Raw genomic sequence first — 27227 nt, 5'->3', positions numbered from 1 at the left:
TCGAATGCTGAGGCATGCCTCAACAGGAACAAAATGGACTTTCATACTCCTCCCATCCACAGTCGGGGTCCCTTGTAGAGGAGCCACAGCTGTAGCAGAGGTCCCACTCAAACTGCAGGAGGTGGAGGCATCTCAGCCGTGCACCCAGTGCAGGCAGAGGTCAGCTGTGCGGCAAAACCACCAAAAGTGGCTGTACCATGCATCTACCAGGGTTAATCTGCATTAGACTACAAAACCCACAAAGGAAACCCGGGCAGCACTTGTATAGTATGCTGGATGTATCCCAAATACATCACCTGCACTGTTTGTGCTCTCTGTGCTCAGAGAGGAATGGAAATCCCAGAAAGAAATACAGGATTCCTATTGAAGATCTGCACTGAAATGCTGGCAAGCTGAGGAAATCTCCAGGAGGAAGCAGAAAAGGCCACACTGTTGATTGACTGTTGTGTCTGCAAGATGGACGAGAATTTGAACTCCTTTGTAAGGAAACCAAACATATCACTTAATAAAAACAAGGCATCCTACAATGAACCTCTCTTTCCCATATTTATTCCTCTCTAAACACAGCAGTGCACAGATTATAGGAAATGGTTTTACATTTAACTTCAACCCCAAGTGGTAGAGAAACGGATTGTATCTCACAATGTAAATTTGCATCTACCATCATTTAATGGATGTTTTATACACGCTATGTACTACTGTGTTTTTATGGAAAGGCAAAAAAATTACTTGGGAATTTGTTTTTAATTAAGCAATAAGGCTCAATGGGGTACTGCTATCATGCAATAAAACCACTCCTGGGGTGTTGTGAGGCATTTGGTCCAGATGAGTGCTTCAAATCACCCCCAGATTGTGATTAGATGATTACTCCCTGGAGTTAATATTAGATGGTTCTCTCTAGAGTTGTCTTATTGCTATTATAAAAAGTCTTCAACATGGGGAAACTATGTAGCTTTTGTGCTTGAAGAACATGAAGTTCGCAGTTTCGACTGTTGAGTGGCTGTCTGAGCTGTGTGGGTCCCATAGATCAATTCACCTATTTAGCATGCGTGAAAGATCATCTCAGTGCATTTCTTTGACCCAAACAGTTTTACAATTAAGTGGCTTTCTTTTTTCTAGGAGATGGAAGGTTATAAAGAGCAAACAACTCCAGAATAAAGCAATCCCAAGACAAGGCACTGAGGAATTTGATTCTGAGATACGTATTACTAGCTTTATCTTTTTGTAGGGAATAATGAATCCTAATCGCTATTATGCTAATTGTATTAATGAAGGCTAATGCATGCAGTAGTGGTAAGAGATTCTCCCAAGATGTGTGGATAAGGAGGTACACTGCCTGAGGCATTTGTGGGGGCTCCCAAGCTAATGAATTCAAACAGCCCAAAGGGTACAGAGCCAAACTGCAGTACCCTCCCCAGCCTCCCCACAACTGCTCTTCAGGGTTGAGGTTAGAGAAGAAATATTTCATTCTAAGAAAAGACAAAAAAAGAAAAAAAAAAAACCAACCAGAAAACAAAAACCAAAGCTTCCTGCATATTTCAGCATACCAGTAAGAAAGAAATCTCAGGAAAACATTAACTCTTGCAGGTCCCTTCCACTCCCAAAAAGGCAGGATGGTAGCACACGCACATGGACAATTTTCACACAGCTTGAACTGAAGTACAGAGCAGAATCCTCAACTCCTCCTTCAAATGTCCCTCAACAGCCCACCACACACCTCCTATTACAAAAAATCCCTCTGGTTTCGCAAGCAGGCAACAATTTTTACACTTCACAAATTAAGGTGTGATCTTTCACACATCCTCTGTGCCCTAGCCTATGTCGTATCTCATACCCTGCACAGCCCAGGCAGCAATACACTCTCTAAAAGCCAATAAACCTCTTCCACCTGGCAAGAAATCCCTATGGTTCCTCCTTCAGCTCAGCACCTCTCCATTTAAAGATCCAGCATGCCAATGGATGGGGATCCCAGCCAAGCTGAGATTTGCTCTCTTTGATTTCCAGAGTATCAGCAGAACACCTTGGAAGAAAAAAAAAAAACCACACACCACCTTTCTGTTTTCCCTTATATTTGAAGGGCACAAAAGCAAACAAAGATTTCCCCCTTTTTTTTCCTTCCCCTTTCACAGAGCTCTCTGCTCTATGCACTCGATGCATAAAACTTCCTCAGGCATTCGCAGCAGATGCCTTCCTGCACAAAAGGCATTGATGTGGGGCAAGGCACGGGTCCCTTACAAAGAGATGATTTTTCATTTCTGAGTGACACACACACTCAGCCTGGGTAGCAGTTCCAAAGGAAAGAGACCAAAGCATGTTCTTCACATAAATAGAAGCTATATCCATGGGCAAAGCAGGGTTTATGAATTAAAGTCTTTTATGTGTCTTTGACTAATCAGTCAATCATAGGTGAACACATTTACATCTTTTTAAATTAACTGATGATTATCACACTCTTGTTCCCTGTGCTTTTTCCCCACTTTAATATTTGAAATGCCTAATCTACCTAAGTTTAGTGTTTGAAATACCTAATTGTTCACCATGATTTATCTTGTGCAATAAAAGCACACTCTGAATATGAGATCACTGTTTAAACAGAATAGCAATAGTAGGAAAAGAGTTCAGATTAAGAACATGCACAGAATGGTGGTGTTCTGGAAGGATGGCTGAGCCCAAAAGATGTAGTACTCTCTCACAGCATGCTGCAAAATGCTTTCAGCAGCTTTTTTAGACACACCTTTTTTTTTCCACATTAATTTCATATGTTTTTCCTTTACTATTACAGCCCTCTCTGCACTGAATACCCGCACCTTCTCACAGTTCTGGCATCTCGTACTCTCTTACCTCACCTCCTTCTCACCTTCCCCTTCCGTATTTTGACTAGAACCTGCTCCCATTACTGGGGAACGCTACTCAGACATAGTGGTCTGGCAGCATGCCAAACCTACTGCTTGTTTGTCAGTGCATACTCACTTGTCCTGCTCCTCTGAAGAGAACAAACTTCTGAGCTTTCCCCGTTGTATGTCCCCATACTGGGCAGTTCTTGGGTGCAACCTGGAGACTCATGGCAACCGACCCACTTGATCAATCCACTCAGAAAACAAACACAAAGCTCATGCTGTTAAGGATGAAAGAAAGCACGGGGTTAGTGACACAACCTGAAAAAAATGAGACTAGGTAACCCACATAAAAAAACAACTCTTTTCCACTGAAACAATGCAACTCCTTCCTTGCTTGGACTTGCTCACTTTTCAGCTACAAAATGCCCTTGCTACCTTCAACCCAACAGCCTACATGGGAGAAGAGCTGTCATGAGGCACGTGGCATTGGTGCTCTGGGAGGCAGGGAAAAGGCTGCCAGTGTGGGACAGTGGGGGTGTTTCTGCTCCGCAAGGCGAGCTGCATTCACAGTTCTGGCAGCAGCAGCTTCCCACTCACCATTTCACATGCCCAGCACCAGAGGTCCAGCACGCCCTCCTGACATCCACCACGCTCCTGCACACTCTCTGCTTGACCCCATGAGTGTAAACCAGTGTATTTGGTTTGCCCATGGTTTTAACTTTCAAGTTTTACTGTGTCACCTGCTCACAGTATACTCTATCATGCAGAATGGCACACACTGATGACATCATACAAAGAACACCGCAGTGACAAAATACCCGGAGTATTTTACAGTTAAGAAAGGGGATATAAATAGAACTACATGTTGATCCAAAACAGAAATTAAAACTCTTACCAAGCTTTGGATCAGATCTTCTAACCACTTCTGTGATTAGAGTTACAGACCACTGTGAAGAGAACAAGCTATTAAAACTGAAATGGGCTTAGCAGGGAAACCCCTAGCATTCCTCTCTCCCACTGTATGTTTCACCACTGCTATTTATCACTGAAAATTAAGAAGGAACAAGCAAAATACCTTATGCCTTCTCAGCACTGAGATCCACAGACAACTGCCAAAGCTTAACACAAACACCAGCATACAGCCTAAAGATAACATGGATTTCAAACCCTTGCTCGTAGTGCTGACAACCACACGTGTGTTTTTTACTGGGGAGAATACATCCTCTTCTTTATTTTTCCTAGAAGCCAGAGCAAATATTTATTATGTATTTATACACAGCATTTAAACTTAGCCTCTGCTGTTGACCTTCTTGGTCATTATGGGTGTTCAGGACTTCAGTTTCAACTCTACCTAAAGGCCACGCACAGCACTGCACATATGTGACTAAGAGACCAGGGCTGAAGGTCTGAACAGGGAAGGCAAGGCACAGCAAACACAAAGGCTCTTACGATGCAAACTTTCAACTTTAGAATCTGCAAGCATGAGTGGTTTTGTGCTCCTTGCACTACAGCTTTTGTAACAATCACTGAGATTTCTGAGCTGGGACACGACCCTGTGGTGAAGCACACGGGGCCCTGAGTCAGGAGCTCTGGGGGATGTTCCTCAGCCTCCCAAGTGACTCACTCTCGGCCAGAGCCCGTTGCTGCGGGACGGAAAACAATAGCAAATAACCCACTATTCCTATTTCAGTGATCAAGCTGCGTATCACCACATGTAACTCTCCAAGTTTCAGTTTTACCTGAAACCCTCTGCGAGGAGGGTACAAACCCTCACACGGTTATTAGAATTTATGCTGCACTTCAAGATTCTTAGAATAAAGTGCTGCACACATGCAAAGGACAGCAATGCCGTTGTAAAAACAAAAGCACATTGATTGCATATTGGTTCCTTATGCAAAAGGCAGAGAAGCAAGCAGGTCGCAAGGTTGCTTTCAGGAATATTTTCATCACTCTGACAATTGTTTTGCAGCCAGGCTCCCAGGAACAACTCAAGAAGTGGGTAACTTCCCACACATGGGCTGAGAGAAGCCCTGAGGATGCAACAACCCCCTGAAGCGGGTTTGTCCGGCAGTGGTTTCAAGGCATGTGGACTAGTAGCATTTTGGAACATGACATTCTGAAGTTTCAGTCTGTACTGACAGAGCCGAGCAGAGCTCCAATTTCTGCATCGTCAGACTTGGAAGCACCTCATTTTTAAAGCACACAAATGATTCTGGTAAAGCTTCAGAGACACAAATCAATCACAGCAATTCATACATTTCTAAAACAGGCTGATGAGCTGAATCCACCGGGAGCCAGATCAAACAAACATTCATCCCTCCATGCATACCGCACTCTCACAGAGCATAGGACAGAGGTTATTCATGCTTACAAGCAACCTGTACAATAAGTGAATAAGTCGACGTGCGTTCATTAAGTAACAGGCGTATTCCAAGCTCAGTTCAGTAAAATCTCCATAGCTAAGAGCTGCTTTGTCCACTGATGAAATGCCCCATGTAGTCAATTAGTTAAAATCACCGTCTATCCTATGATCGCGATGGGTTCCCAACGTCCCAAACTGAATCTGAATATTGAGTTTTATTCAAAATAATTTTATCAAATGTCTGGGTTTTTTTTAAACATGCACTAAACATACACTGAGCTCAGAATTTAACAGATGTTTTTGTTACTATTATAATCTGATCTTTTCCTGCAGGCTGTTGTAGTAATTTTGCCACTAGAAGATAATAAAAAGCCATTTTCTCCCCTGCAGAGCTTACCTTTGGCTGACTCAGCTGAGCAGCTGCAGTTTCCTTTACTTGCTTTGAAATTATTGCATCCCAGTTGGGCAAGATACTTCTGCTACTGAGAAACAAGTGGTTTTGGAGAAAATGCCAGAGGCAGTAGATCAGATAAAGTCTCTTTACCTTGCTCCAGTTGCATTAAGAGCTGGTAATTTGGGCTGCAGCTTTTTCAAGTGGTCCCACAAATATTTTGCTTTTACAGCCAGGAAAAAAGAGCTCCTAAGCCTGCCTATCAAATAGCTCTTAAGATTACTGGTTAAACTCTGAGTTTGTATCTCAATAAGGCATTCAAACAAGGATGTAACAACTTCCAAAACAAACAAAATACCAACAGAAAGTCAGCTCTCAAGTGCAACTGCTTAATACTGACTGCATGCCCAGCGTGTACCTCGAGGCTTCCCTTGCCTCGTGCAGCAGTTGCCTGAGCACACCTCCGCTTCTGACTGAAGAGGGAGAAAGTAGAAACAACCTTCAAATCCCAGGCTGTTTAGCTAACCCAGTGCTACATTTGGCCGACATGTAATGATTATTGCCCAGGTGAGCATATTGAGAAACAAAAACAAAAATAAAACAAAGTACTACATCTCAGTGATAAAGACTATGGTTAGGGTAACATGAGAGGAAATTCAGAATAATTTTAGCATGTAGGGAAAAAAACAGTTGAAGAGTAATAATCTATGGCTGGTTAGATCTGAATTATTCTGGCAGCTGAGACAAACTCTGACATATTTAGTTCAGTGCTTTGTATATTTACAGTTAGCTTTATCTAAAAAAAGCATTTTGTTGAGGATTAATTTCTAAGCTGGGCAGATCTCCCCAGACGTAGAAGACTGCTCGCAAGGCAGCCAGGATGGAGGCGGCTGGTGTCCAGGCTCAACACAAAACAGCTCCCAGTTGTGACAACTGGTCTGCAAAGGCTCTGCCCCTCCTTCCACCGACAGACGACTCAGTCCTGCTCTCACACAAGGACAGAAAAGACCCCACACTAAAGCCCTAGCAATAACCTGAAAATCACTGTTCAGTCCAGCAGCCTGCCCCCTGCAGTGATCTCTCTTCTCCCAGGTTTTCAGAAGCCTGTTGACGACCCCATGGACCTCTCTGTAACCCTCCCTCATACACTGCCAGGGAGCCACCTACTGCAATTAACTTAGTCCATGTCCTCGTTCATCTGCTCATCTGACACAAACATAAAGTATGAAGAAATAAGGTCTCGTGGAAACTCTTGTGACTGCCCAAGCACTTTAGCTCTAAAGTGCATCACGAGCTTCCCAGCCCACGTTATTATTACCAAAGAAAACGAAAACCTGGGAAAAAAAAACATTTCTAATACCTTGACAGGTCCATCAGGTCCCATTAAAAATAGAAAAGCTATTACAGAAAGTGAGCAAGCACCTGAATTATAGATCAGCGCAGGCCCGGGCAGCTGGGGACTGTTTTACAGCGCCAGGCAAGGGCCAGAGCTCGGCTCTCCCACACCTCCGGCCCGGGACACCCGCTGAGGAACGCCCACGGCCTCTGCTCACCCGTCCCACCACCCTCACGCCAGCGACACGCAGGAGGGGCGCTCGGCGGCCCGCGGCAAAGCAGCCACCGGGGAGACACGGCCACAGCAAGGGACGCCCCGGGAGTATCCCCGGGGGCACCAGCCCCAACGCTGACGGGGCGCCGCCTGAGGAGAGGCGGCAGGAAAGGCCCAAAGGCGCCCAAAGGCGCCCGAAGGGCCGCACGGCCCGCGCCAGCCCGCTCACGGCCGCTGAGGGCCGCGGGCGCCACGAGGCAGCCCCGGGGCACGGCGAACAGCGAACGGCACCACCCGCGCCGCCCCGCCCCGCCGCGGGGAGGTCGCACTCCGGCGCCCCCTGGCGGCGCCCCGCCCCGCCCTCCGCCGCCTGCCCCGCTCCGCCATTGGCCGCCGTCCAGCGAGGGGGCGCGGCCCCCCGCGGCGCGCTGAGCCCCAGCGCCGCCCATTGGCCGTCGGGCGCGGGGGTGGGCGGGGCCGCGGGAGCGCAGCCCGGGCGGGCGGCGGAGCGGAGCCGCCTGGCGCGGGGCGGCCGGGGAGCGCTCGCCGGAGGCGGCCGAGGCCCTTCGGCGGAGGTACGGGGCCGAGCGGGGCTGCGGGGAGGCTCGGTGCGGCGCGGCGGCTGGGCGGGCAGCTCGTGCGGAGGGGGAGAGTTTTGGAAGAGTCGAGGGTTTCCGCCGCCGGGCCGGCGCGGCGGGAGGGTAGCGGTCTGGCGGCTGCGCTCCGCCGCTTCGCCGCTCCGCCCGCCGTAGGAGAGAGGGGTGGGGGAGGCCGTGCTCGCCGCCGGGAGAGCTCGGCCCTGCGGGGCCCGCGGCGTGCTCGGCCCGCCTGGGACCTGCGCCCCCTCGCGGGTCTCCCTGCTCGCGGGGGAGCCGGTCGGCACCGAATCGCCCCCCGCCGCTCTGCAGCACCCTGATGTCTGTGCATGGCTTAAGTGCCGGTTAGAGTGACGATTTGGGGTTTTTTTAGAAGGCACCCTTAAGTTACCGAGTTTGACGCTGTACCAAAGCCACAGAAGTTGATCCCGCTGCCGAACTGTAAGAGGAATACCCCAGCTTTGGCCGTGCATCTCTTCTAAAAGGCACGGGTGCTTTCAGGCGTTGGGAGAGACACAGAATTAAACTCTTCCCTTGGTGATTACCCACTCTCACCAGTAAGCCTGTGTACGTCATTTGTCATGAGCCCTTGTCCAGCCTGAGCATGTAACGGGTGGCCTGACCAAATGCTGTTACGTTAGTCCTGTCGCCTCCAGCCCCAATGCCAGAGAGTTCCTTATGGAGGTCTTTTCCTTATGGCTGCTCACCAGGTTGATGCTGATGAGCGGCAGAGTGGGGAGCAGGAGGTGCCTGTGGAGTACCACCTTGATGCACTGCCTGAGGACGTGTGTGTGCGTGGACGGAGAGGAGGGGGGTGAGGCTCTTCTTTAGTTTCAGGTTTTCCTTTCTTCTGTACAAAGCTGCTTGGACGCCTCTGAGCCTGGGTGACACATGCAAGAGCCACAACTGAGCTTGGGCTACCAACTGCCTGTTTTGGTAGCATCAGGCTGAGCTCCTCAAAAGCCACCACTCAGCTGTCCCCTTGTTCTGGCCCTACATGCCACAAGTCCTGGGCATGCTGAGCAACAGTGGCAAGAAGCTCAGTAGCTCGGTTAGTCCAAATCCCATTAGGACTGGTGCCGTTTCTTAATCAAAGGCCAAACATGACACTGAGTCCCAAAGCGTACGTATACTGAATTGGGTTCCTCATGAGCACGGCTGGAAGGGGCTTGCCAGAGCCTGCCCCTCTTGCCCCCAGTGGCCCAGCAGTTACAGCATGCTGGGAAAGAGGGAGAGGCAAGTTGAAATCCCCTCTGGGAGGAAAAGGAGAGGAACTATGTTTTTCTTGCTCTAAATGCCTGCTCAGGCTAAAACGTGGCTGCATCTTGCTTACTGTGCTTGGTGAGGAGGAGCTTACGCCAGCCGTAACTCCAGGAGAGACTTCTCAGCTGAGCAAAGCAGAAAGAGCAAGTAAGGGCAAGCTGCAGAGGAGAGAGATGAGGCTCAGGGCATTTTCTGCTGGCAGACCTCAACAGTCAGATCTCAGTGCGCTGACACTCATGGACCATTCCTTGCATGTGGTATGCAATGGATACCAAGACTGTCAGTTCTGTTTGACAGCAAGAATGGAAGAATCAGGTAGAACAGCTCACTACATTGCTATGCCTAAGCCTTAGAGCCATACAGACTTGAAAAACATACCCCGGACTCGCTGACCCAAGAGCTTAAGTTGAAATGCTTTGCCTGGCATGCATCAACATGGCTGTTTATAATCACAGGTGAACAAGTGCTCATTGTTAAAAGATGTGGCTTGCTTACCTCTGGAGTGGAGTGCCAAATAGTATTTTTTTTCCTTTGAATATCAGTTGTATTCACTGAGTTATATATTCACTGCATAATATTTGATCACACGCAGAACCAACAGATCTTGGTGAAAAAAACAACCCCAAACTTTGCCATGCCAGAAACTCCCGTGAAGAGTATCACGCCACTAAAGTACATCTTCAAACCCTCATTTCAACTGTGTAAGCTTCTGCAGCACGTGGCACACGTGCATACGTTTCACTTGGTAATAAGCACTGTGACCCTGCTGACCCAACAGGACAAACTTGAACAAACAGGAAAAAAATATTTACCAAAATGAATAAAATAGATTAGAATTTATATCCTCATTTTTATCTCTCATCACTGTTGTTCCAAAGGGCGGGGCTCTCACCTCCCAGTAAAGAAGACTACCAAATTCACATATCTTTACCAAATTCACATAGTACTTCCATTCCAAAGCCAAACTGAGTATTATTTGCAGTGAGTCACAATATTAACATGAAATCAGTTTGTATGCGGTTACTCGAGCTGAGCAGTATCTAGAACTCAGGGCAAGATTGATCTTGCATGTGGTGCGATGAGGCGAGTCACCCTCTGCAGATTGATGTTTCTCCCCCCCTAAAGGGAAAGGGAGCTCATAGAGGGATAGATTTAGTTGTCCAAGTCTAAAGGTGGGCGATGTGCATCCCAGACCTCCTGCTTTTTTACTGCTTAGTATGTGTTTGTGCTGTTCTCTGGCCATTTATGCCTGACGGGAAAGAGATGGAAGAAAAACGCTCTGCTTTTGCTTCTCCGGGAAAACTCCTTTGGGAAATAACCCTGGGCTAGAGCAGCAGCTGACACTTTTAGTCTTAGCAGGGAAGATTTTCCCAGAACAGAGTTAGCTTTTCTTTGGTTAACTTGTGGCATTTTAACTGGGTAACAAACCAGAGGGTGGAGGAATAAGGACATACCCTGCAGGTGGAAGCGTGATGGGTAATGAGAGCTCACTTTCATTTCTTTCACGTTGCAGGATTGTGTCCATCCCCTGTACAGCCCCTTCTCCCTTTGCTCCACGCAGCAAGTCCAAGTGCTTTCTGGCCTATGCAGGTGCCCAGATCAATGCAACAGCTAAAGCTTTCACAGCAGCAGGGCTTGCACTCCTCTTTGAAAATGAGCTTATGTTTCCTGGCTCTTTGCAGGCACCGTCTTTATATCTGACAAAACGTTTTCGTCTCCACTGGAGTCCAGTACATGGAGATCCCTAGAAATTATGAGTAGTGTCAGGTACCATATTTGCTTGAGAGGTTGGACCATGCTTCTAAAATACATAAAAGTAAAGGAAGCAGGCTAAGAGCTGGGGCTCCATAACCCAGACACATGAGGAAGCAAGACTGGTGGGAGCAGGATTAACTGCTTTGGTTTATCCCACTTGGCGTTGCTGGTGCCAGAAATTCTTGACAGTATTTTGTTGCATTCGCAGTCTTTCCACACCAAACTTCCCAAGCTGTAATTTCAGTTTTTCTTTCCTTTATTATTTCGTGTGCTCATCTTGCTGTTTCACTCAAAAGCTCCTCATCCACGGAGTTGTTTGTAGGAAACCCTGAGAGACCACATCCCAGGACAGGTGAGAGTCTGGGTATTCATAGTTAGGGAGTTTGGTGTTCAGTTGTGGACAATAGTTCGCCCTGCTTGCTTGTTCTTCAGCCTAATTTGTGTATTTAAGAGGGAGAGAAAAAAACCACATGCTGCGTTGTTGTAATTCAGAATAGATTGGAAAGTACGTCCTGCAGCAGAGCAGCTCCCTTCCATGTGCAGGCCCACTTGGGCTGACAGATCAGGGAGGGGAGCGGAGACTTTCTCCTCCTGGCAGCAAGTAATAAATCCCTTTGCACAACTTCCGCGCATCCGTACTGAAGTGGCAGGTCGGTTGGGGCGTTACCTCGGCCATGGCTGATGGTGTCAGGCCCCTGGATTCCCGCTGTCTGGCTGCAGCACGGCCCTGGGCCGGAGCATTGCGGTTAATTGTAAATTGCCCTCCACGCTGAAGCACACTCACGTGAGTGGATGTGCTTACCACTGTCCAACTCCATCAAATCCATTCCGGTGCTCCGAGGCCCTGAAGATACGCATCCTTCCAGAAGGAAGCTGGAGGCCTTGGAACCCTCCCTCTAGTCTGAGGGAGGCCGCCGAGAAGCCAGCTGTTCAGGAGCACTGGCCACTCAACACTTCTCTGTGAAAGCTATTTCTGCAGGGTAGGTCACTTCAGTTAGGTCTTCCCGGGGCCAAACCTGCATCTTAGCTTTGTGCCTTTGTACCCTGGCCTGCTCTAGAGAAGAAAATTCTGGCAACTCAGAAGAATTGACCAGTCTGTCTGGCAGATAGCTCAGGTGAGAGGTAAATGGCACGTAGCAGCCTTGAGCAGCGGCTCTGTGGTTTCCCTTCTAGCATACCGAAGGGCTGATCTGGGGTGAAGGGCGAGGGCAAAACGTGAATCATCACTGTCCCAAACACACAGGACCAGGCGTGCTGTCCTCCTCCTCCTCCCTTTCCCCTCCAGCCTCCATGGCTACAGGGACTCTGGACAAGGAAAATGGGGAAAATGGTGGAGGGCAGCTCTGCATTAGTGATTCGATGAACTGCTAACAGCAAGCAGGGCGACATACATCCCTGTGATCTCGGCGCTGCCTCGTGATGGCTGAGCTACCTCGCTGGAGGAGGAAATGACTCACATTCCCGTGGCCGGCCAGCCTTGGGGCAGCACCCCAGTGCAGGAGGGGCTAGGTGCAACGAAAAATCGAACTTACAGCATGGAGCACTTTCCTTACTGCAAACTACCAATAGCAAACGTTTGCTTTTGCTTCAGAGTTACCCTTATCTAGGTTTTCCTATTTAAAAAAAAAACCCCAACAGACTATCGAAACCCCAGATTGTATGAGGAGAGCACAGAGCTGGGGGGAGGGATGAGCGTGCTGCCTTCCACTTCCCCTTCAGCAGAGGTCAGACTATTTTCAGAATGATGTGGCTTGTAACTGGAAGCACCGGCAGCCCCGGCTTAACTGCGGTAATGGAGGAAGCGCTTGGTTTGTGTGGGTTTATTCATGTAGCGGCTGCTTTTTTTCTTTTTTTTTTTTTTCCCCCCTTTTTGTCACACAGCGAGGACCAGCGGGAACAAGTGATACCATGCTATTTTGTTCCTGCCTGAGCTGTAGCCCAAAATGGCATTGTGAGGTGCGTGTGTCTGTAACTAATCCTTGAGAAAGTAGGTGTGCAGTCAGAAGCGGGAGGCTTGCTCCCAAGACCACAGATATCCTCCCTGAGCCTGCGTCCAGCCCAGCATCAGTTAGCCCCCAGCATCAAGAGGGATAGAAAGGGAGGGGTCCTGGTACCCTTCAGCTGTCACAGTGTGGTTACTCCTGAGCAAGTACTTATACCTGCCTAAGAGCAGGTTCAGTCTAACTGGCTTCCTTTGCTATGGGCACGCAGTTATACTGGTAAAAAGCACAGCTGTAATGGAAGAGCTGGCTCTGCCTTCAGGGGCTTCCATTGCTGCAAACCAAACTATCCCAGTATAGACCGGGCTGTTACAAAGTGGGGTCAGAAAGTTTGAAAATATAATTTTAAAAAGTAACAAACTAAAGTGAGGAGTGTTAAGGAGATTACTCCTAACTTTAGGTCGCATTAGGAGCATCTCACCTGTGCTACTCAGCCTCACCCCAGTGCAGATGTTTGCAGCTTCACCACTTCCTTCTTTATTTTCCTCTCTTCAGAGCGAGCTGGAGATGGTGGACCACCTTGCAAACACTGAGATCAACAGTCAGCGCATTGCTGCTGTGGAAAACTGCTTTGGGGCTTCCGGACAGCCCTTAGCCGTGCCGGGAAGGGTCCTTCTAGGAGAAGGGATTTTAACCAAAGAATGCCGCAAGAAACCGAAGCCTCGCATATTCTTCCTTTTCAACGACATCCTTGTCTACGGCAGCATAGTCATCAACAAAAGGAAGTACAATTCCCAGCACATCATTCCCCTTGAAGATGTCACTTTGGAGACGCTGCCAGACACCTTGCAGATGAAGAACCGCTGGATGATTAAAACCTCCAAGAAGTCCTTTGTGGTTTCCGCGGCCTCCCTCACAGAAAGGAAGGAGTGGATCAGCCATCTGGAAGAGTGCATCAGGCACCTGCTGACGAAGACAGGCCGGCAGCCCTCCACGGAGCATGCAGCCCCCTGGATCCCCGACAAGGCGACGGACATCTGCATGCGTTGCACACAGACCAAGTTCTCCACGCTCACCCGAAGGCACCACTGCCGCAAGTGCGGCTTTGTCGTCTGTGCAGACTGCTCCAGGCAGAGGTTCCTGATGCCCCGACTGTCCCCCAAGCCCCTGAGGGTGTGCAACCTGTGCTACAGGCAGCTGCTGGCAGAAAAGAAGAAGGAAGTGGAGGCAGATCGCAGGCAGCTGGAGCCGATCTGCTCTGCCATCCCGGGCTACGAACCCTCCAGTGGTGATGACAGCGACAAGTCTGACGACGACAAAGCTGACCAGTGGCCAGCAGACACAGCGTTTTATACGTCAGAAGTATCTTGGTCATCTTTCCATAGCTGACCTCCTTGGGAGTCAGTGGCATTTAGACATTAGGAAGCCAACTTCTGGCCTCCACTGCCTGTCCTTCTTGATGTTTTCTCTGGAGGCCGTGCCTAGGAAGGTGGGTCTTGGCCCAGGTGTGTGGTGTCTGCTTGGGGAGCAGAGATGGGCTTACCCCTCTGAGAACGTGTCTCATACAATGCGAGCACAGAGAGCAACAGCTCAGTGAAGAGCACGGACTGGGGCAGAGACCTGCGGATCAGCCTTGGCCAAACGAGCTCACCCTTCAGTGCCTTAGTCTTTCCATCTGCAAAAACAGAGCAATACGAACTTCTTTTCTCAGATGCTTTGAGATGGGCTCTTGGGAGAACAAGGAGCAAGAAATCCTGGAGTTAAACATGCTTGCCTGCTAGCGGTGTGTTCCTCTGTCATGGCAAGAGGCACTCTGGATGCTGTTTTCCATGAGCACGGCATCTACATCAGAGATTGTCATTGCAAGCGTGCCAGCCTGGGGGCACAGCCACTCATCCCTGCATGGTAAAGTCGGCACAGGCTTCCCTTTCTGCACCCAGGTCTCTCAACTTTGGAAACACTACGGGAATGGTGCTCAGAATGCAGGGAGCTCATACGAGGCTCAGTGTGAGCAGCCTTAGCAAAGCACTGGAGCATCCAGCGCTCTCGCGTGGAAAGAGGCCATTTTGGTGGGAGGGGAGGAAGGAGAGGGGAGGGCCATTTGCTGGGCCAGGAGGGAGGAAGGAGAGAGGAACACGACAGGTAAAGTTATACAGAGGAGTGAGATAAGAAGGGAGAGACTTACTGCAGTTGACTCAACTAAGTGCAGAGCCCCAGATCTTAAAAACAGGCCGTTCCACCAGATTACCAGCAACTTGATGAACTCAAGCCTATCACGTAAAAGGATAGCCCAGGGAAGACTCGTTAAAAGTCTTGAAAAATCCAGGAAAATGCTCCAAATTAAGATCCTGTGAAGTACAGCACTTCCACTTCCCTCCTGAGCAGGAGCCCAAGGCATTGAATGCTCACTTGTGGGCTCACCTCGCGTCTATCAGTCTCATGAGTCCAAAGTTAAGGTCCTTTATGTACCTCCAGGACTGGAGCCCAAGGCTTTACAGTTAACTTGAGATCAACTTTGAAGTTCAAACTAAGTTAGAAATAAACCATGTTTATTCAAGTATTCTATCATAATGTAGCGTGGGAGTAAATATACCGAAAATCAGACAACAGCAATTGTTTTGCAGCAGACATTTCTACAAACTCTGTTACTACTTTTAGTATATTTTTGTATTGTCTATTTTATGCTCTGGAAAAGGAACATGACTGGGAGTAAGTACACTGCCAATGTTATACACTGTTTCCTTACCGTGACCTGTTCCAAACAGTGCATTGCCTGCCAGATGGCCAGACTTAGCGTTTTTTAAATTTCAGTTCAAAGTAATCATTCTTAACTGTCTTTTGTAAACTGCCACAGTTCCAATGAATTTGTATTACTTGACTGTGTGTGAATAAAGATATGGCCAACAGGAAGAAGCCAGGAAAATATGACAATAAAGCGTGTTGTTATTTAACAAGAGTCTTAAACAAGAGCTGGGATTCAGGCCTGGCCAGCCAGCGTGAGTTCTGTCTCCTCAGCCATGGGGTGAATGCTCTGGGTTTCTATTTACTGCTTGAAGGTAAGTGCGGGTGAAAAAAAATGGCCAAATCTGATGCTTCCTTTCTATTTATACCATGTTATCATCTGACCGAGTTTTCCCAAGTCTTTCGCAATCCCCTGCGGTAGTCTGTATTAATTGAAATGGTATTTTTCCGGTGGGGGCACAGCTTAGAGTGGGTCAACAAACCTTATGACCTAAGCAGATGTTTGGGGGTTTTAAAGCAATAAGTACACCAAGTTCTGTTTTTTCCATCCTTCTCCAAGCTTAGTTCATAACTCTGTGCAGCAGTGATTGTTTTTATAATGCCTCCCACCCACCAGAAGGGTGTACATGCTATGCAAACACAAAATGACCTTAAAAATAAACAGCCATTAGAACGGTTCACAAGCCAAAAATAGCCCAGCCGCTGAATCCACATCCATAGCTGGCGTTTCAGTTCCCTGCTCCTGAGGTGAAACTCTCAATTTCTTCCTAGTAACTGGCTCCAGAAATGTATTCCAGTTTTGAACCTACTCCTTAGTTCTCTTAGAGATCAGCTTTTCTTTATCTTAGTGTCCAAAGGTCTTACTATTATCACCCCTGAAAGAGTTATGAACTGTTTTTATCCACTAATGAAGGACAGACACGCCTCTAGCAAATGCCTTCTTGTTGAGAAAGAGCTTTTCTTGATCACAGCAGGAAAAAAAAACCCACACAAAAAACAAACAAACAAACTCCACCAAAAACAACCCAGCCCCTTTCTTCTGCACATGCTGTACTGTAGTTGGTGGCCTTTCTGGAGACGTACACACCTTCCAGCAACGGCTGCATCCCCGTTCTTTACAGGAGGTGGGTATGGAGAAGTCAAGGGTGGAAAAGCTGCAACACCCTTGTGAATAGTTGAGAATCAGGGTGACTCGCATCACATACACACACTGCTATTTTGAAATGTGGTGTTTTGGAGCCGAGGAGGTGCACATGTGCACTTGCACTTCCAGAGGCTTCTTACATGCACGCTGCCTTGTGTGCGTTACAGTGCCTTCTCCCAGAGGTTTCCCTGTTGCTAGCCAGTTGCTCGGTGTTGCTCCCAGCTCTGCAGCTGCGCAGGCGGCGTCAGCATCGCGCCGCAGCTCCTGCCAAGCGGGGAGACCCGGAAAGGCTGGGGCTGCCACAGGTTCGAGAAGACATTTCGCATGGAAGCCCCAAGTAACCTAGAGACTCTTAAACTGTTAATGCATATGGTAAAAGGAGCCTGCCCAGGAAGACGTGGGGAAATTTAAACACAGCCTCTCCCCCCCTTCCTGTACTTTTATTAGCCAAGCTGGGGAGCTCAGCACTGGGATTAGAGCCTGGGGCTCTTGGCGTCTGGCCTGCTAACACATGGGTTTTTTTACATCACGAGCTGTGCTGTTACAGTCCGGCCTGGAGTATTCCAGCCAGATTCTATCTCCAGAGCATTAATGGGGCATTTCCTGATAGTTTGGTTTTTTTCTTTTTTGAGCTAAATAAATGCCTTATACCAGGGATTCATTAAAGTTTGCAAACCCGTGCGACTAGAAAGAGCGGTAGCTTGACTGCTTACTTTGGAAAAACATCTGCAGGCTGGGGATTTTGTGGGGTCACATCCTCCTCCTGAAAGGCTCCCAAACATGATGTGTGGGGATGGGTTGCCAGAAGGGGTTCCTTGCTCAGCCCCTGCCTGAGGGTGTCAGGGCACAAAGGGCAGAGCACCGTGCAGCCGTCCCCGCTGCACACCGGCCTTGGCACTGCCTGACCTCGGGATGTGCTGGTTCAGGACATCATTGGACTGGCCAGAACGTGCTTCTTCCATTCCCTCGAGCAGAAACTGGAGCCCAGATACTTTTAGAAAAATGCAAGCGTTTTTTGGCCCTCAGCAAAATGGGTTCTTTTCAGCTGCGCATACAAGAGCCAGAGGACAGTCCCTGTAGCCGTCAGGAGCGAGAACACTAGTGCACTGAACATGGAAAGCAAAACTTGAATGTTAGCATGAGACCTGCTGAAACTGCTGGGGATTCTCCAGCAAAGAGACAGGAAAACAGAATTAAGGGCAATGCAGTGAGGCAATTCTGCTCTCCAAAGTCGGTAGGAAGGTGAGGAAGAGGATGGCCCTGCTGTAGCAGCCAATCACAAAAGTCAAAGGAAAGGCAACAGGGAGATTTGCTCTGTGAATAAGCTGAAAAGAAAGGATCAAACAGGTTCAGTGAAGCACATGTGCTCCGCCATCCCGAGGCGCAGCCAAGGCACACCACCAACTCCAGAGCACGGTGCTGACTCAGCAGTTCACAAGATTCGGAGGCAGCAGGGTGAAGCGAGCCAGCTTCTCAGTTAGAGTCTTGCTCCCAGATACTCAAACACTCAGTTTTTATCCAAGCAGGAGTTCTGGCTCTGCCACAGCCCACGGCCTCTTCCGACTCACTACTGCAGCAAGGCAGTTTCTCATGTTCCTCAGCCTGGGATTTTGGGTTAGCAGGAGGCACTGAGGAGCACAGATGGTCCCAACTACTGCTGAGCTTTGAAGCGGTCTGTCTCCAATGAAACATACAGGCTTCTGTTTCTGACTCTTTCTGCTCTGGGCCATGGATCTTTAAGAAAGGTGTTGGCAGGAAGAAGATGTTACACTACTGTCACTTCCATGGTGACAATATGGCAAAAGAACTCCAAGAAACCCTTGCCCAAGACCCGAGCACCAGAGATGCTCTCCAGAGCACCTGGGGAGGAGTGCTGCACTCCAGGGAAGCACAGGCTGCACACCATGGTATAAAGCACTGGGCAGGGCAACACACAGCCAGGTCTGCTTTATGTTGTATGTCACAGGCAGGAGAAACCCCAGTGCCACACGCGAGTATGGGAAGGAGCCTCTCCTGCCCACGCACTTGTTTGCAAAACCTCTGAACAGACACAGCAGTCGGTGCTGCAGTCCCGAGGCAGCAGCTGGAGGAGACGAGGCAGGCAGGGAGGCTGCGGTTTCGAGTACTGGCGAACGCTGAGCGACTCCCTTTGAAGTTGGCATTTGACTTAATTTCCAGTAAGGCCTTGAAATGCAAATAAACCATAAGCAGGTTTTCCGTAAACCTCTTATCGAGAGGTTCACGGCCAAGAGTGAGTTACACAACCTCCCCAGTTTGCTATTGTAGGAAGTGCTGAGAAAAAGGAGGAGGAGAGCTAGATAGGAGGTTTTGCTTTAGCAGGGCATTCTCGTGCAGTGCCCTCTCTTGCACGGTCAAACTACCCTGGGGCAGAGCATCTGCTGCCGGCAGTGATCCTGCTGCCTGTGATCCTGCTGCCTGGCAGTGATCCCGCTGCCTGGGCTGCCCCATGCAGCAAGGGGATGCTGCGCCCCTGTTTGAGCTTTGTCTAGCCTGTCATTTTTTGTCCTAAACACAATGCATTTGGTGAGAACCTTAGAAAAAAACCAGATTTGAGAAGGGAAAAGCATTAACTCAGGGCTAGACAGGCCTCTTTTCCTCTAACAGACAGCAACAACAAAAAAAAAAAAAGATCACACGTGGTTTTTATCAGAAGAGTTACGTATAAGGTAAAACCAGACCGTTATGGTTTCATATACAAAGAATCTTCCAGAGACACCAGGGGGAAAAGTAAGTGTGATACCGAGGCCTCTCTGCGGATTTGTTCCCCCTCCCGTCGAAGCCCGCAGGAGGAACCACGTCCCCTGACACACGTTGCCACATCGGTGTTAGCCTGTGACGACTGCCTTACGGAGCATGGCCCAGCTGCAAGAAGGCAGCGAGGGCAAGCGTGTGTGCTGGGAGAACCTCTCGGCAGCCTGGCTGAGCTGCACATCACCCCATGTGCGGCACACCGGCTCTGCACGGTGCCGGAGCTGCAGAATGAGCCCCGTGCCCGGGAGCGTGCGCAGAAGAGCAGTGCTTACGGGAGCACCCCTTACAGTCGTCCTCAAATGGCTTGAACGGCTCATACTGTGGTGCGAGCTGGCAAACCAAAACCACAAACCAGAGCCACCAGCACCCAGGTCACAACTGCCTGGTTGCCATCAAAGTCTCTGACTTGATGAGCATTTGCTCAGCAGCAAGTTTCAGGCAAACCAACCTGAGGCCCTAGCTCCTTCCAAAAAATGGCCTTGAGCGCACTTGTTTACTGACCGGCCTCTAAGAGCCAGGCAGCTCAGCAAAGTTTCACTGTGCGTGGCTTGCTTAGTCCAAAGGTCTTTCATACACTCCCCTGAGACTTCACATGCCCCTTGCAGCCCAGCCTTGCTCCCCAGCGGTGCCCAGAGCAAGCACTCCGGTCCAGCCCCTATGGCTGGGCCCACAGAAGCAGGGGAGCTGCCCCAGCATCTTCCCCCCGCACAGCTCCGGCGGCAGGAGGGAGCAGGCGTGTCTCCTCTGCGAGGAGAGGCTTTTTCACCGGCTTGGCAGGATCCAGCTGTTCTCCCTGACACTCTCCTAACACAGCTGACTTTACTGTATCACCCCAGCGGAGCAGCAGGAGGAGCGCATTAACCCTACAAGGGCCTCTGCAGCAGAGCTTTCTGCTGCGGTTCATGCAGGGGAGACGTCTTACCCCCCAAACCTCAACAGAGACAGGCTGGTGTCAATCACGCCCATCCCATGGCCGGGGAGGACTTGTCCTGCAGGGTATCAGGCTGCAGCTGCATTTGTTCATCCTACTGGTACCATGTTCAAGGCAGATACAACACCCGCAGGCCAGCAGGCTGAGCAAGCCCCTGTATCTGTGCTGGGTCCCAACAGGCACTTGGGACATCACATGCTGCAGCCATCTGTTTGCAAGGAAACAGCCTTAACGATGAGAGGTTCTACAAAATCCACTGGTAAAGAGCTACAGTGTTGATCTAGGGAAGATGACAAATGGAGACTGTCACACTTTGCTATTTCAAGACTTCAGCAGTACCACTGCTGTCCCTATAATACAGCAGTTAGAGGTACATTACCTGCATAAAAACGGGGTCTGTAATGCAAGCTGGTGTAGCCCCTGAGCAAGGGCAGCCCCTCACAGCACGCCCCTGGAGCCCAAAGCCAGCCCCTCCTGGAGCAGCAGCGCTGCAAGAACCCTGGCAATCACTACGCAAGCATCCCTCACACCAGCTGACGTTCTCTCTCCTCAGGGACATGCAAGAGCCAAAGCCCAGCACACGGCTGTGTCACAGAAGGGATTCTAAAGGGTATGTTTGTTGATTTAGTCCTTACAAGTTAGAGACAGACTGGTAAAAATAGGGTTACTCCTCCACACAGCTTCCCCCTGTTTCAGCACCCTCACCACTCAGGAGAACCATCCGGGCAACCCATGAGCCCCCAGGCTTGCAGGTCCTCTTCCCCTTGGGAGATGGGGGAAGGGTCCTGCATTGGAAGCAGGCAGAGGAACTGGTCATTACCCGAGCATGAGCAATGCCGCTCCCCAGACGCAAGCTTTCACAGGCAGCTCCAGAACCAGCTGTGGTGTTAACAGCTGTTTGGAGCGCAGCAGGCTGATGACCTCCAGTACAGCTCTGCCTCCCACCCAGCAGCACTTGAACTTTCTCCTCCCTGCTCATCCTCCCCCACCAGAATTCATCTCTTGTGTTTCGGAGGCTGGGTTTTCCTGGGGCCTACTCGCCCAGCTACGCCGGTGGGATGCACGCCGCGATGTGGGGCATGCCGGAGCTGCCCGACACACGGCACAGCGGGCAGGGCATCCCTCCCAGCTGAACAGCCCTGCACAACAGGTACCTCTGCGAGCTGGGGGTTTGCTGGCTGCAGGTTTGGGAAGTACAGTGAGATAGGGGAAGAGAAGGAGCTTTTTTTTTATATAAACTTTAAACCAGTTCTGTGAGAACACTTAAACGTTCAAAAAGAAAACGCGAGGAACTTTTCAATCGGCATATGACCCATGTAATCTCTCTCTGTAAAACAACTTTCCCTCCTACAAAACAAAGCAATAGCATGACCGTTATCTTAATACAACTTCCACCGTATGTGGGTGTAAATAAAGGAGATTTAGATTTCCTTCTTTAAAAATACTGTCTAGCGATTTGGATTCTGGTGGCACGGAGTCATTTTCTGCTTGGTGCAAGCAATAAAGACATTTGGTTTAATTTTTAAGTTGATATTGCAATTTTGAGAACATGAAGTAACTGATTGCAACTGATGGACCAAGAGAGATGAGGGTTTCCTACCCCTGCTTAATTACTTGTTTGTACACGGGAAAGCATTCAGGGAGGAAGGCTCCACTCCTGAGCGGGATAAGAGGCACAAAGGCAAATGGGCAGGTCTTCCCCTGTCACAGGAAAACCCTTTTGTACAATACAAAGCATGCCACACTGTTTTCAGAACACGATTGCTTTGGCAGCACATACATCGTATTTTACTAGCAGTAGCACATATGTTGGCACAGCACTGCACAAATTATGTGCTGCATGTGCTTGGGATAACATATGAAAGCAGTCTTAATAAAACAAAGTCAGAGTTCACCTACCCCAAAATCATGAGGAACGGCGCGTAAGAAGCACTTACAGAGCGACACTTCCACTGCTTTAGTCTCTTGTCAGCCCATGGTGAGAAACTTCTCGAGGCAGTGGTTGATTCTGGACCAGTGCATTTAATAGTCCTCGCTGCCATCAATCTGCCTAATCACTTTCTGAACACACTTTTGTTTTGGCACCTAGAGCATCCTGTGCCAATTAGCTCCACAATTCCCCATTACACTGTGTGAACAAGCACTTCCCTTCGCCTCTGCCGGTTCAGTGGGTGCACCCTGCCTTCTATGCCACGGCATTGTTCCTCCTGTTCATCTCTGTGCCGTTCACAGCCTCGACCAAAGCTCTCCTCATTAGTGTCTTTTACAGGTTGAACAATTTTAAACTAGCCCATCTCTCTTTACACAGATGCCCTCCTATACCGTGTTATCCTCTATATCCTTCATAGCTCTACAATGCTCTTTTTGGCTCCAAAAGGACTAACCAGAGTGGATTGAACAGGCTGCATGGACTATTCCAGATGTAGCTGCTACCTGGATTTATTCAGTGACCTAACAACGTTTACTGCCGCCTTCTCAGTTTCCTTCCTCATCTGTCCTAACCTTCTTGTTGCTTTCTGACCTGCTGCCAAGCACTGACCTTGTATTGTCAGAAATCTGTCCACAGTGACCTCAAGCTCTTTCCTGAGAGAAAATAGGTCACTCGGAGCCCAGCACTGTGACTATATAATCAGGGTTATCTTTCTTCTGGTGGCATTCACCGATACTAACCAATATCTACCGTTCTACTGACTGCTGGCTCACATCAGTGCTAGCAGCTGACGGCAGGTGCAGGAGTGCTGCGGGCAGGTGGCTTCGCTGCCCGGAAAGGCTTTGAAACCTTGCCCATAAAGTAGAGCATTTGCTCTATTCATTGACGTGTCAGCACAGCACGGTGTGACCTTGAGTCCTGGTTTCAGCTGGGATAGAGTTAATTTTCTTTCTAGTAGCTGGTATAATGTTTTGGATTCAGTATGAGAAGAATGTTGGTAACACACCAATGTTTTCAGTTGTTGCTAAGTAGCTTTTAGACTAATTCAAGGATTTTTCAGCTTCTCATGCCCAGCCAGCAAAAAGGCTGGAGGGACACAAGAAGTTGGGAGGGGACACAGCCAGGACAGCTGACCCCAACTGGCCAAAGAATATTCCATACCATGTGACGTCATGCCCAGCATATAAACTGGGGGGAGTGGGGCTGGTGGGCGGATCGCTGCTCGGGAACTAACTGGGCATCGGTCGGCAAGTGGTGAGCAGTTGCATTGTGCATCACTTGTTTTGTATATTCCAATCCTTTTATTAGCATTGTCATTTTATTATTATCATTATTAGTTTCTTCCTTTCTGTTCTATTAAACTGTACTTATCTCAACCCATGAGTTTTACCTTTTTCCTTCCAATTCTCTTCCCCATCCCACTGGGTGGGGGGGAAGTGAGCGAGCAGCTGCGTGGTGCTTAGTTGCTGACTGGGGTTAAACCACACCACCTTGCTTTCATTTGCGACCGATACACACCAGTACAATACTGTAATTACAACACTGTGCCAGCAGCACAGAAACTGGGACTCTTCAGTTAAGCACAGCAGTGCCTGCGTTTAACTCAGTGGCACTGGGACTGCATCCTCCGGGCAGCGTTAAGAGGTGGTGGAGGCCATATGCAAGGATGGAAACTGAGCTGCTGCAAAAAACACTTGGCACAAACACTTAGCATCGTGCTGCTTTGCATGAATATTTGAGGTTCCCAAAGATGCGCCAAGGCTAACCAAAAGACACGGGGCAGCTTTGAAGCTGGCTCAGTTGTGGGGGTGTGAGCAGCCAGTAGTTGGTGAAATGATTTCCTGCTTGCTATCTGAAGACACCATCCAATTTTGGTTTATTGCATAACAATACAGTACAGTTAAATTATGCACAGTAGAAATACATACCTTTGTCGCAAGGCTGCGTGGCAGCTTAATTAGTTAGTATCAGCAGAACACTTTGAAGACGTAAAGTGCTATGAGAGTGCTCCTTATTATCCTCATTGCTACTTATCATTAGAGGCACAACGTGAAGGCTAATCTTCGCCCTATACTCATGGGGGATGTGCTGCCGCCATTGTCAGCAGCCCCAGTCCCGTGGGGCCGGGCTGGAGACATGAAAGCCTGAAATTAGGATTAGACTCAGCGGCAGTATAGGCTCCTGCAGAGTTAAACTTCAGAGACGGCAAAAAGCCTCAAGTATGCAGGCAGCTGCCAGGCGATGGGAGGCTGTTCACTGTGGTTATGGAACAAATATTTTTATACACAGATTCCTGGACAGAATGGCTGGGAAAAAGCAAGCAAGCCCCTTTTATGGAAACCAACAAAATCAGATCCAGGACCCTGCCTCGCCAGTGCCCTATTTAGCTTTTTATTACTGAATTTGTACCTGTATAAGCAATTAATAAACTGCAGTTTGGTCAAAGTCTGCTGCGTGAGCTTTAGCTCGCAGACAGGCACAGAGCAGGCAGCTAACTCCTACTGATAGTCCAGCAAGTCTTTCACTTTAACGCAGTATTTGCTGAACTGTTTTGCCCTGTCCCCTGCTTTCTTGAGTAACTCGAAGCAGTTGCTCTTGCACTCCATCTCTCCCAAGCCCAAATATTATATTCAGCTGCTGCGTCTTTTGTATCCTTCACTGCTCTAAAAGGGAGCAAGTCTTTAACTAAGCATTTTGAAAATCTGGTTATCTAGGACTTAAAATTAACCTGGAAGGGCAAGGTAGAAAAGTTAGATGGCCCCCTCATTTTGGCCTGAAAGAGTAGGATTCTTAGAGCCAGAGAGGTCTGAGTAAATGCAGATGGCAGTCAAAAGTCAGAGTTGCCCTGGCCTCCTTTCTTCTTGCAGAAAACTTCCATTGGTATCAAGCAGAATTGCCTGCTGGGGAGAGGGCAGAAATCTAGAGGAACTATCCATTAGCATAGTTAGCTGGGCAAGAACAGAAAATCACGTTGGAAATCCATACAAATATCAGAAGAATGAGCTTACCTACAGTTCTGCACCCAGTTTACCCACTGGATCACACACTTCAGCAGCAGACACGGACCTCCTTCAGCTGGGAGGGAATGCTGGTCCCTGGGGAAGTATAGCAGAGGCTAAACACACACCTGCCCCAGCTCCGTGATGTCTCTCACTGGGAACCCTCCTCTCTCTGTAAGTGTTCAGGAGCTGATTCTGACTCAGCTGGGTGATTCTCCAATTATTTTGTCATAATATCTCAACACAAGGAGCTGTTGAGGGAGCTGCAGTGGGGTGAGGTAAAAATAAGACCTTCAAAGCTTTTGTTAGATCAGTTTTGACCCCAAATGACAAAGATTATTCCTCATATCTCATTGACTGATAAAGAAATAACAAACCCTTCGTGCTGTCTTCAGATTACACGTACAAGGGAATATCTGAGAGTGCTCTACTCCGAAGCAACATGTCAGAGCACAGGAAAGATTTAATTTCACCCTAAATCACTCGTGCCTGCTGAGGCTGAGCAGGAAATAAGGAATACAAAACATTTGCATCCTGTTAGACACTCCTGTGCAGGGTCTAATTAGTTAAGGTCAACCACCAGTGTAAATCATTCATTCCCCTGCAACAAAGTAGCTACATTTCACAACCTAGCAGTATCTCTTCATCCCGATTGCTGTGAACCCGTACTAACATTTACTACCTTCTTCCTTCTTCGATGCTCATGTCCTGACTGCAGGATCAGAGAGTGGTTAGCTGCATAATAGTGCTATTACATTTTTGTAACACACCATTTCCTACGGATAGATTGCAAAGTGTTTAACAAAAAACGCATTCAGGAACGAGATGGGAAGTTACTCAAGGTCACCCAGCAAACAAGCCGAAGAGCCAGCAAAGGTGATACCTCTTCGGAGGCCCAGCAAAATGGGCTTTCCACCAAGCCACGCTGCTGTACCTGCTGACAGCTGAAGCTTTGTCTTTGTTGGAAGATCAGCAGTGACACTAGTTGAAATCACACCATTTTGAGGGAATTGCAAAGGTACAGATGTTCAAATGCAGTGTCTTTACCAAATGTTGAAAGGTGTAATGTTCATGTTTGCCTAAATCCTTCTTGCTGAACAGTCATCCAAAGAAATGAATGCCTTCATTTTTGCAGACTTCAGAATAATTTTATATATTTACCTCTTAGGCTCTTCTGGAATTCATAAATCACACTTAATGAGAAATATTAGCACACACTTACTGCAATTACATGATGAATGTTTGATTTCTGGCTTACAGCCTGAAAAATACATAGATTTCTGTGATCTCTAGAAAGGTAAAGATGAAACCTCATGTTTTAATTAGGAGCTAATAGCTTTAGTTCACTGCAATGCAAAGGCCTTTGGTTTTTTAAAAGCTTTCCAACCCAGCTGAAAGTCTGCTGTTCAATTAGTTTGGAGTTATACATCAGCTGGTCAAGCAATGACAGCCTTTCTGAGAACCTAGTGCTTTCTCCATAAGAGCTTTTACATCCTCTGGGTGCACCGGTGCTGGTGGAGACTGAGCTCAGCAGGTCCTACTGCTGCAGCTACCTAGGATTAAACCCTTGAGTCTGCCTGTATTTCACTAGTGAGCACTACTGGAGCTGCTGCAACAGGAAAAATTGAATATCCACACGGATCTGCATAGTTTTTGACAGAAATATTGACTGGTACAAATGCTGTATGACCAGAAGTATGTATATGTGAAAGCACCAGAACAATTAAAAGAGAGGTGATAGTGAGGGATGCTGTTTCATCAAGCAGAGGAACGTGTTGCTGCTGTCAAGCCCCGGGGGCCCCGCGCTGGCAGCAGCAGCCTACAAGGGAATGGCAGCCACAGGCTTCCCCTGGCAAGTAAGGACCCCTGTACAAATGGTTGCTGTATTGGGTTTGTGTGGCAAGGTTTTGGTAGCAGGGGAGCTACAGCGGTGGCTTCTGTGAGAAGCTGCTAGAAGCTTCCCCTGTGTCCGACAGAGCCAATGCCAGCCGGCTCCAAGACAGATCTGCCGCTGGC

At 48.6% G+C, this 27227-nt stretch overlaps 2 protein-coding genes across 3 annotated transcripts in view; one reads left to right on the top strand and one right to left on the bottom strand.

Moving 5' to 3' along the window:
- LOC128145894 (uncharacterized protein F13E9.13, mitochondrial-like) overlaps positions 1-27227 on the bottom strand; it is a 191828-nt gene that overhangs the window by 99197 nt on the left and 65404 nt on the right. The gene's annotated exons all lie outside the window — the stretch shown is intronic.
- Positions 7594-14760, top strand: PLEKHF1 (pleckstrin homology and FYVE domain containing 1). Of its 2 annotated transcripts, XM_052796701.1 has the most exons (3): positions 7634-7714; positions 12635-12709; positions 13249-14760. In XM_052796701.1, the coding sequence occupies exons 2-3, from the start codon at positions 12662-12664 to the stop codon at positions 14080-14082; spliced, it is 882 nt and encodes a 293-aa protein (XP_052652661.1). In that variant the 5' UTR covers positions 7634-7714; positions 12635-12661; the 3' UTR covers positions 14083-14760. The 2 variants fall into 2 exon arrangements, with proteins under 2 accessions (XP_052652662.1, XP_052652661.1); XM_052796702.1 differs by lacking the exon at positions 12635-12709 and having other exon boundaries at positions 7594-7714.

The sequence above is a fragment of the Harpia harpyja genome, chromosome 9 (assembly GCF_026419915.1).
Source record: "Harpia harpyja isolate bHarHar1 chromosome 9, bHarHar1 primary haplotype, whole genome shotgun sequence".
Classification (NCBI taxonomy): domain Eukaryota; kingdom Metazoa; phylum Chordata; class Aves; order Accipitriformes; family Accipitridae; genus Harpia; species Harpia harpyja.
Note: the sequence above shows the minus strand (reverse complement) of the source record. Positions and strands in the feature narration are given on the sequence as shown.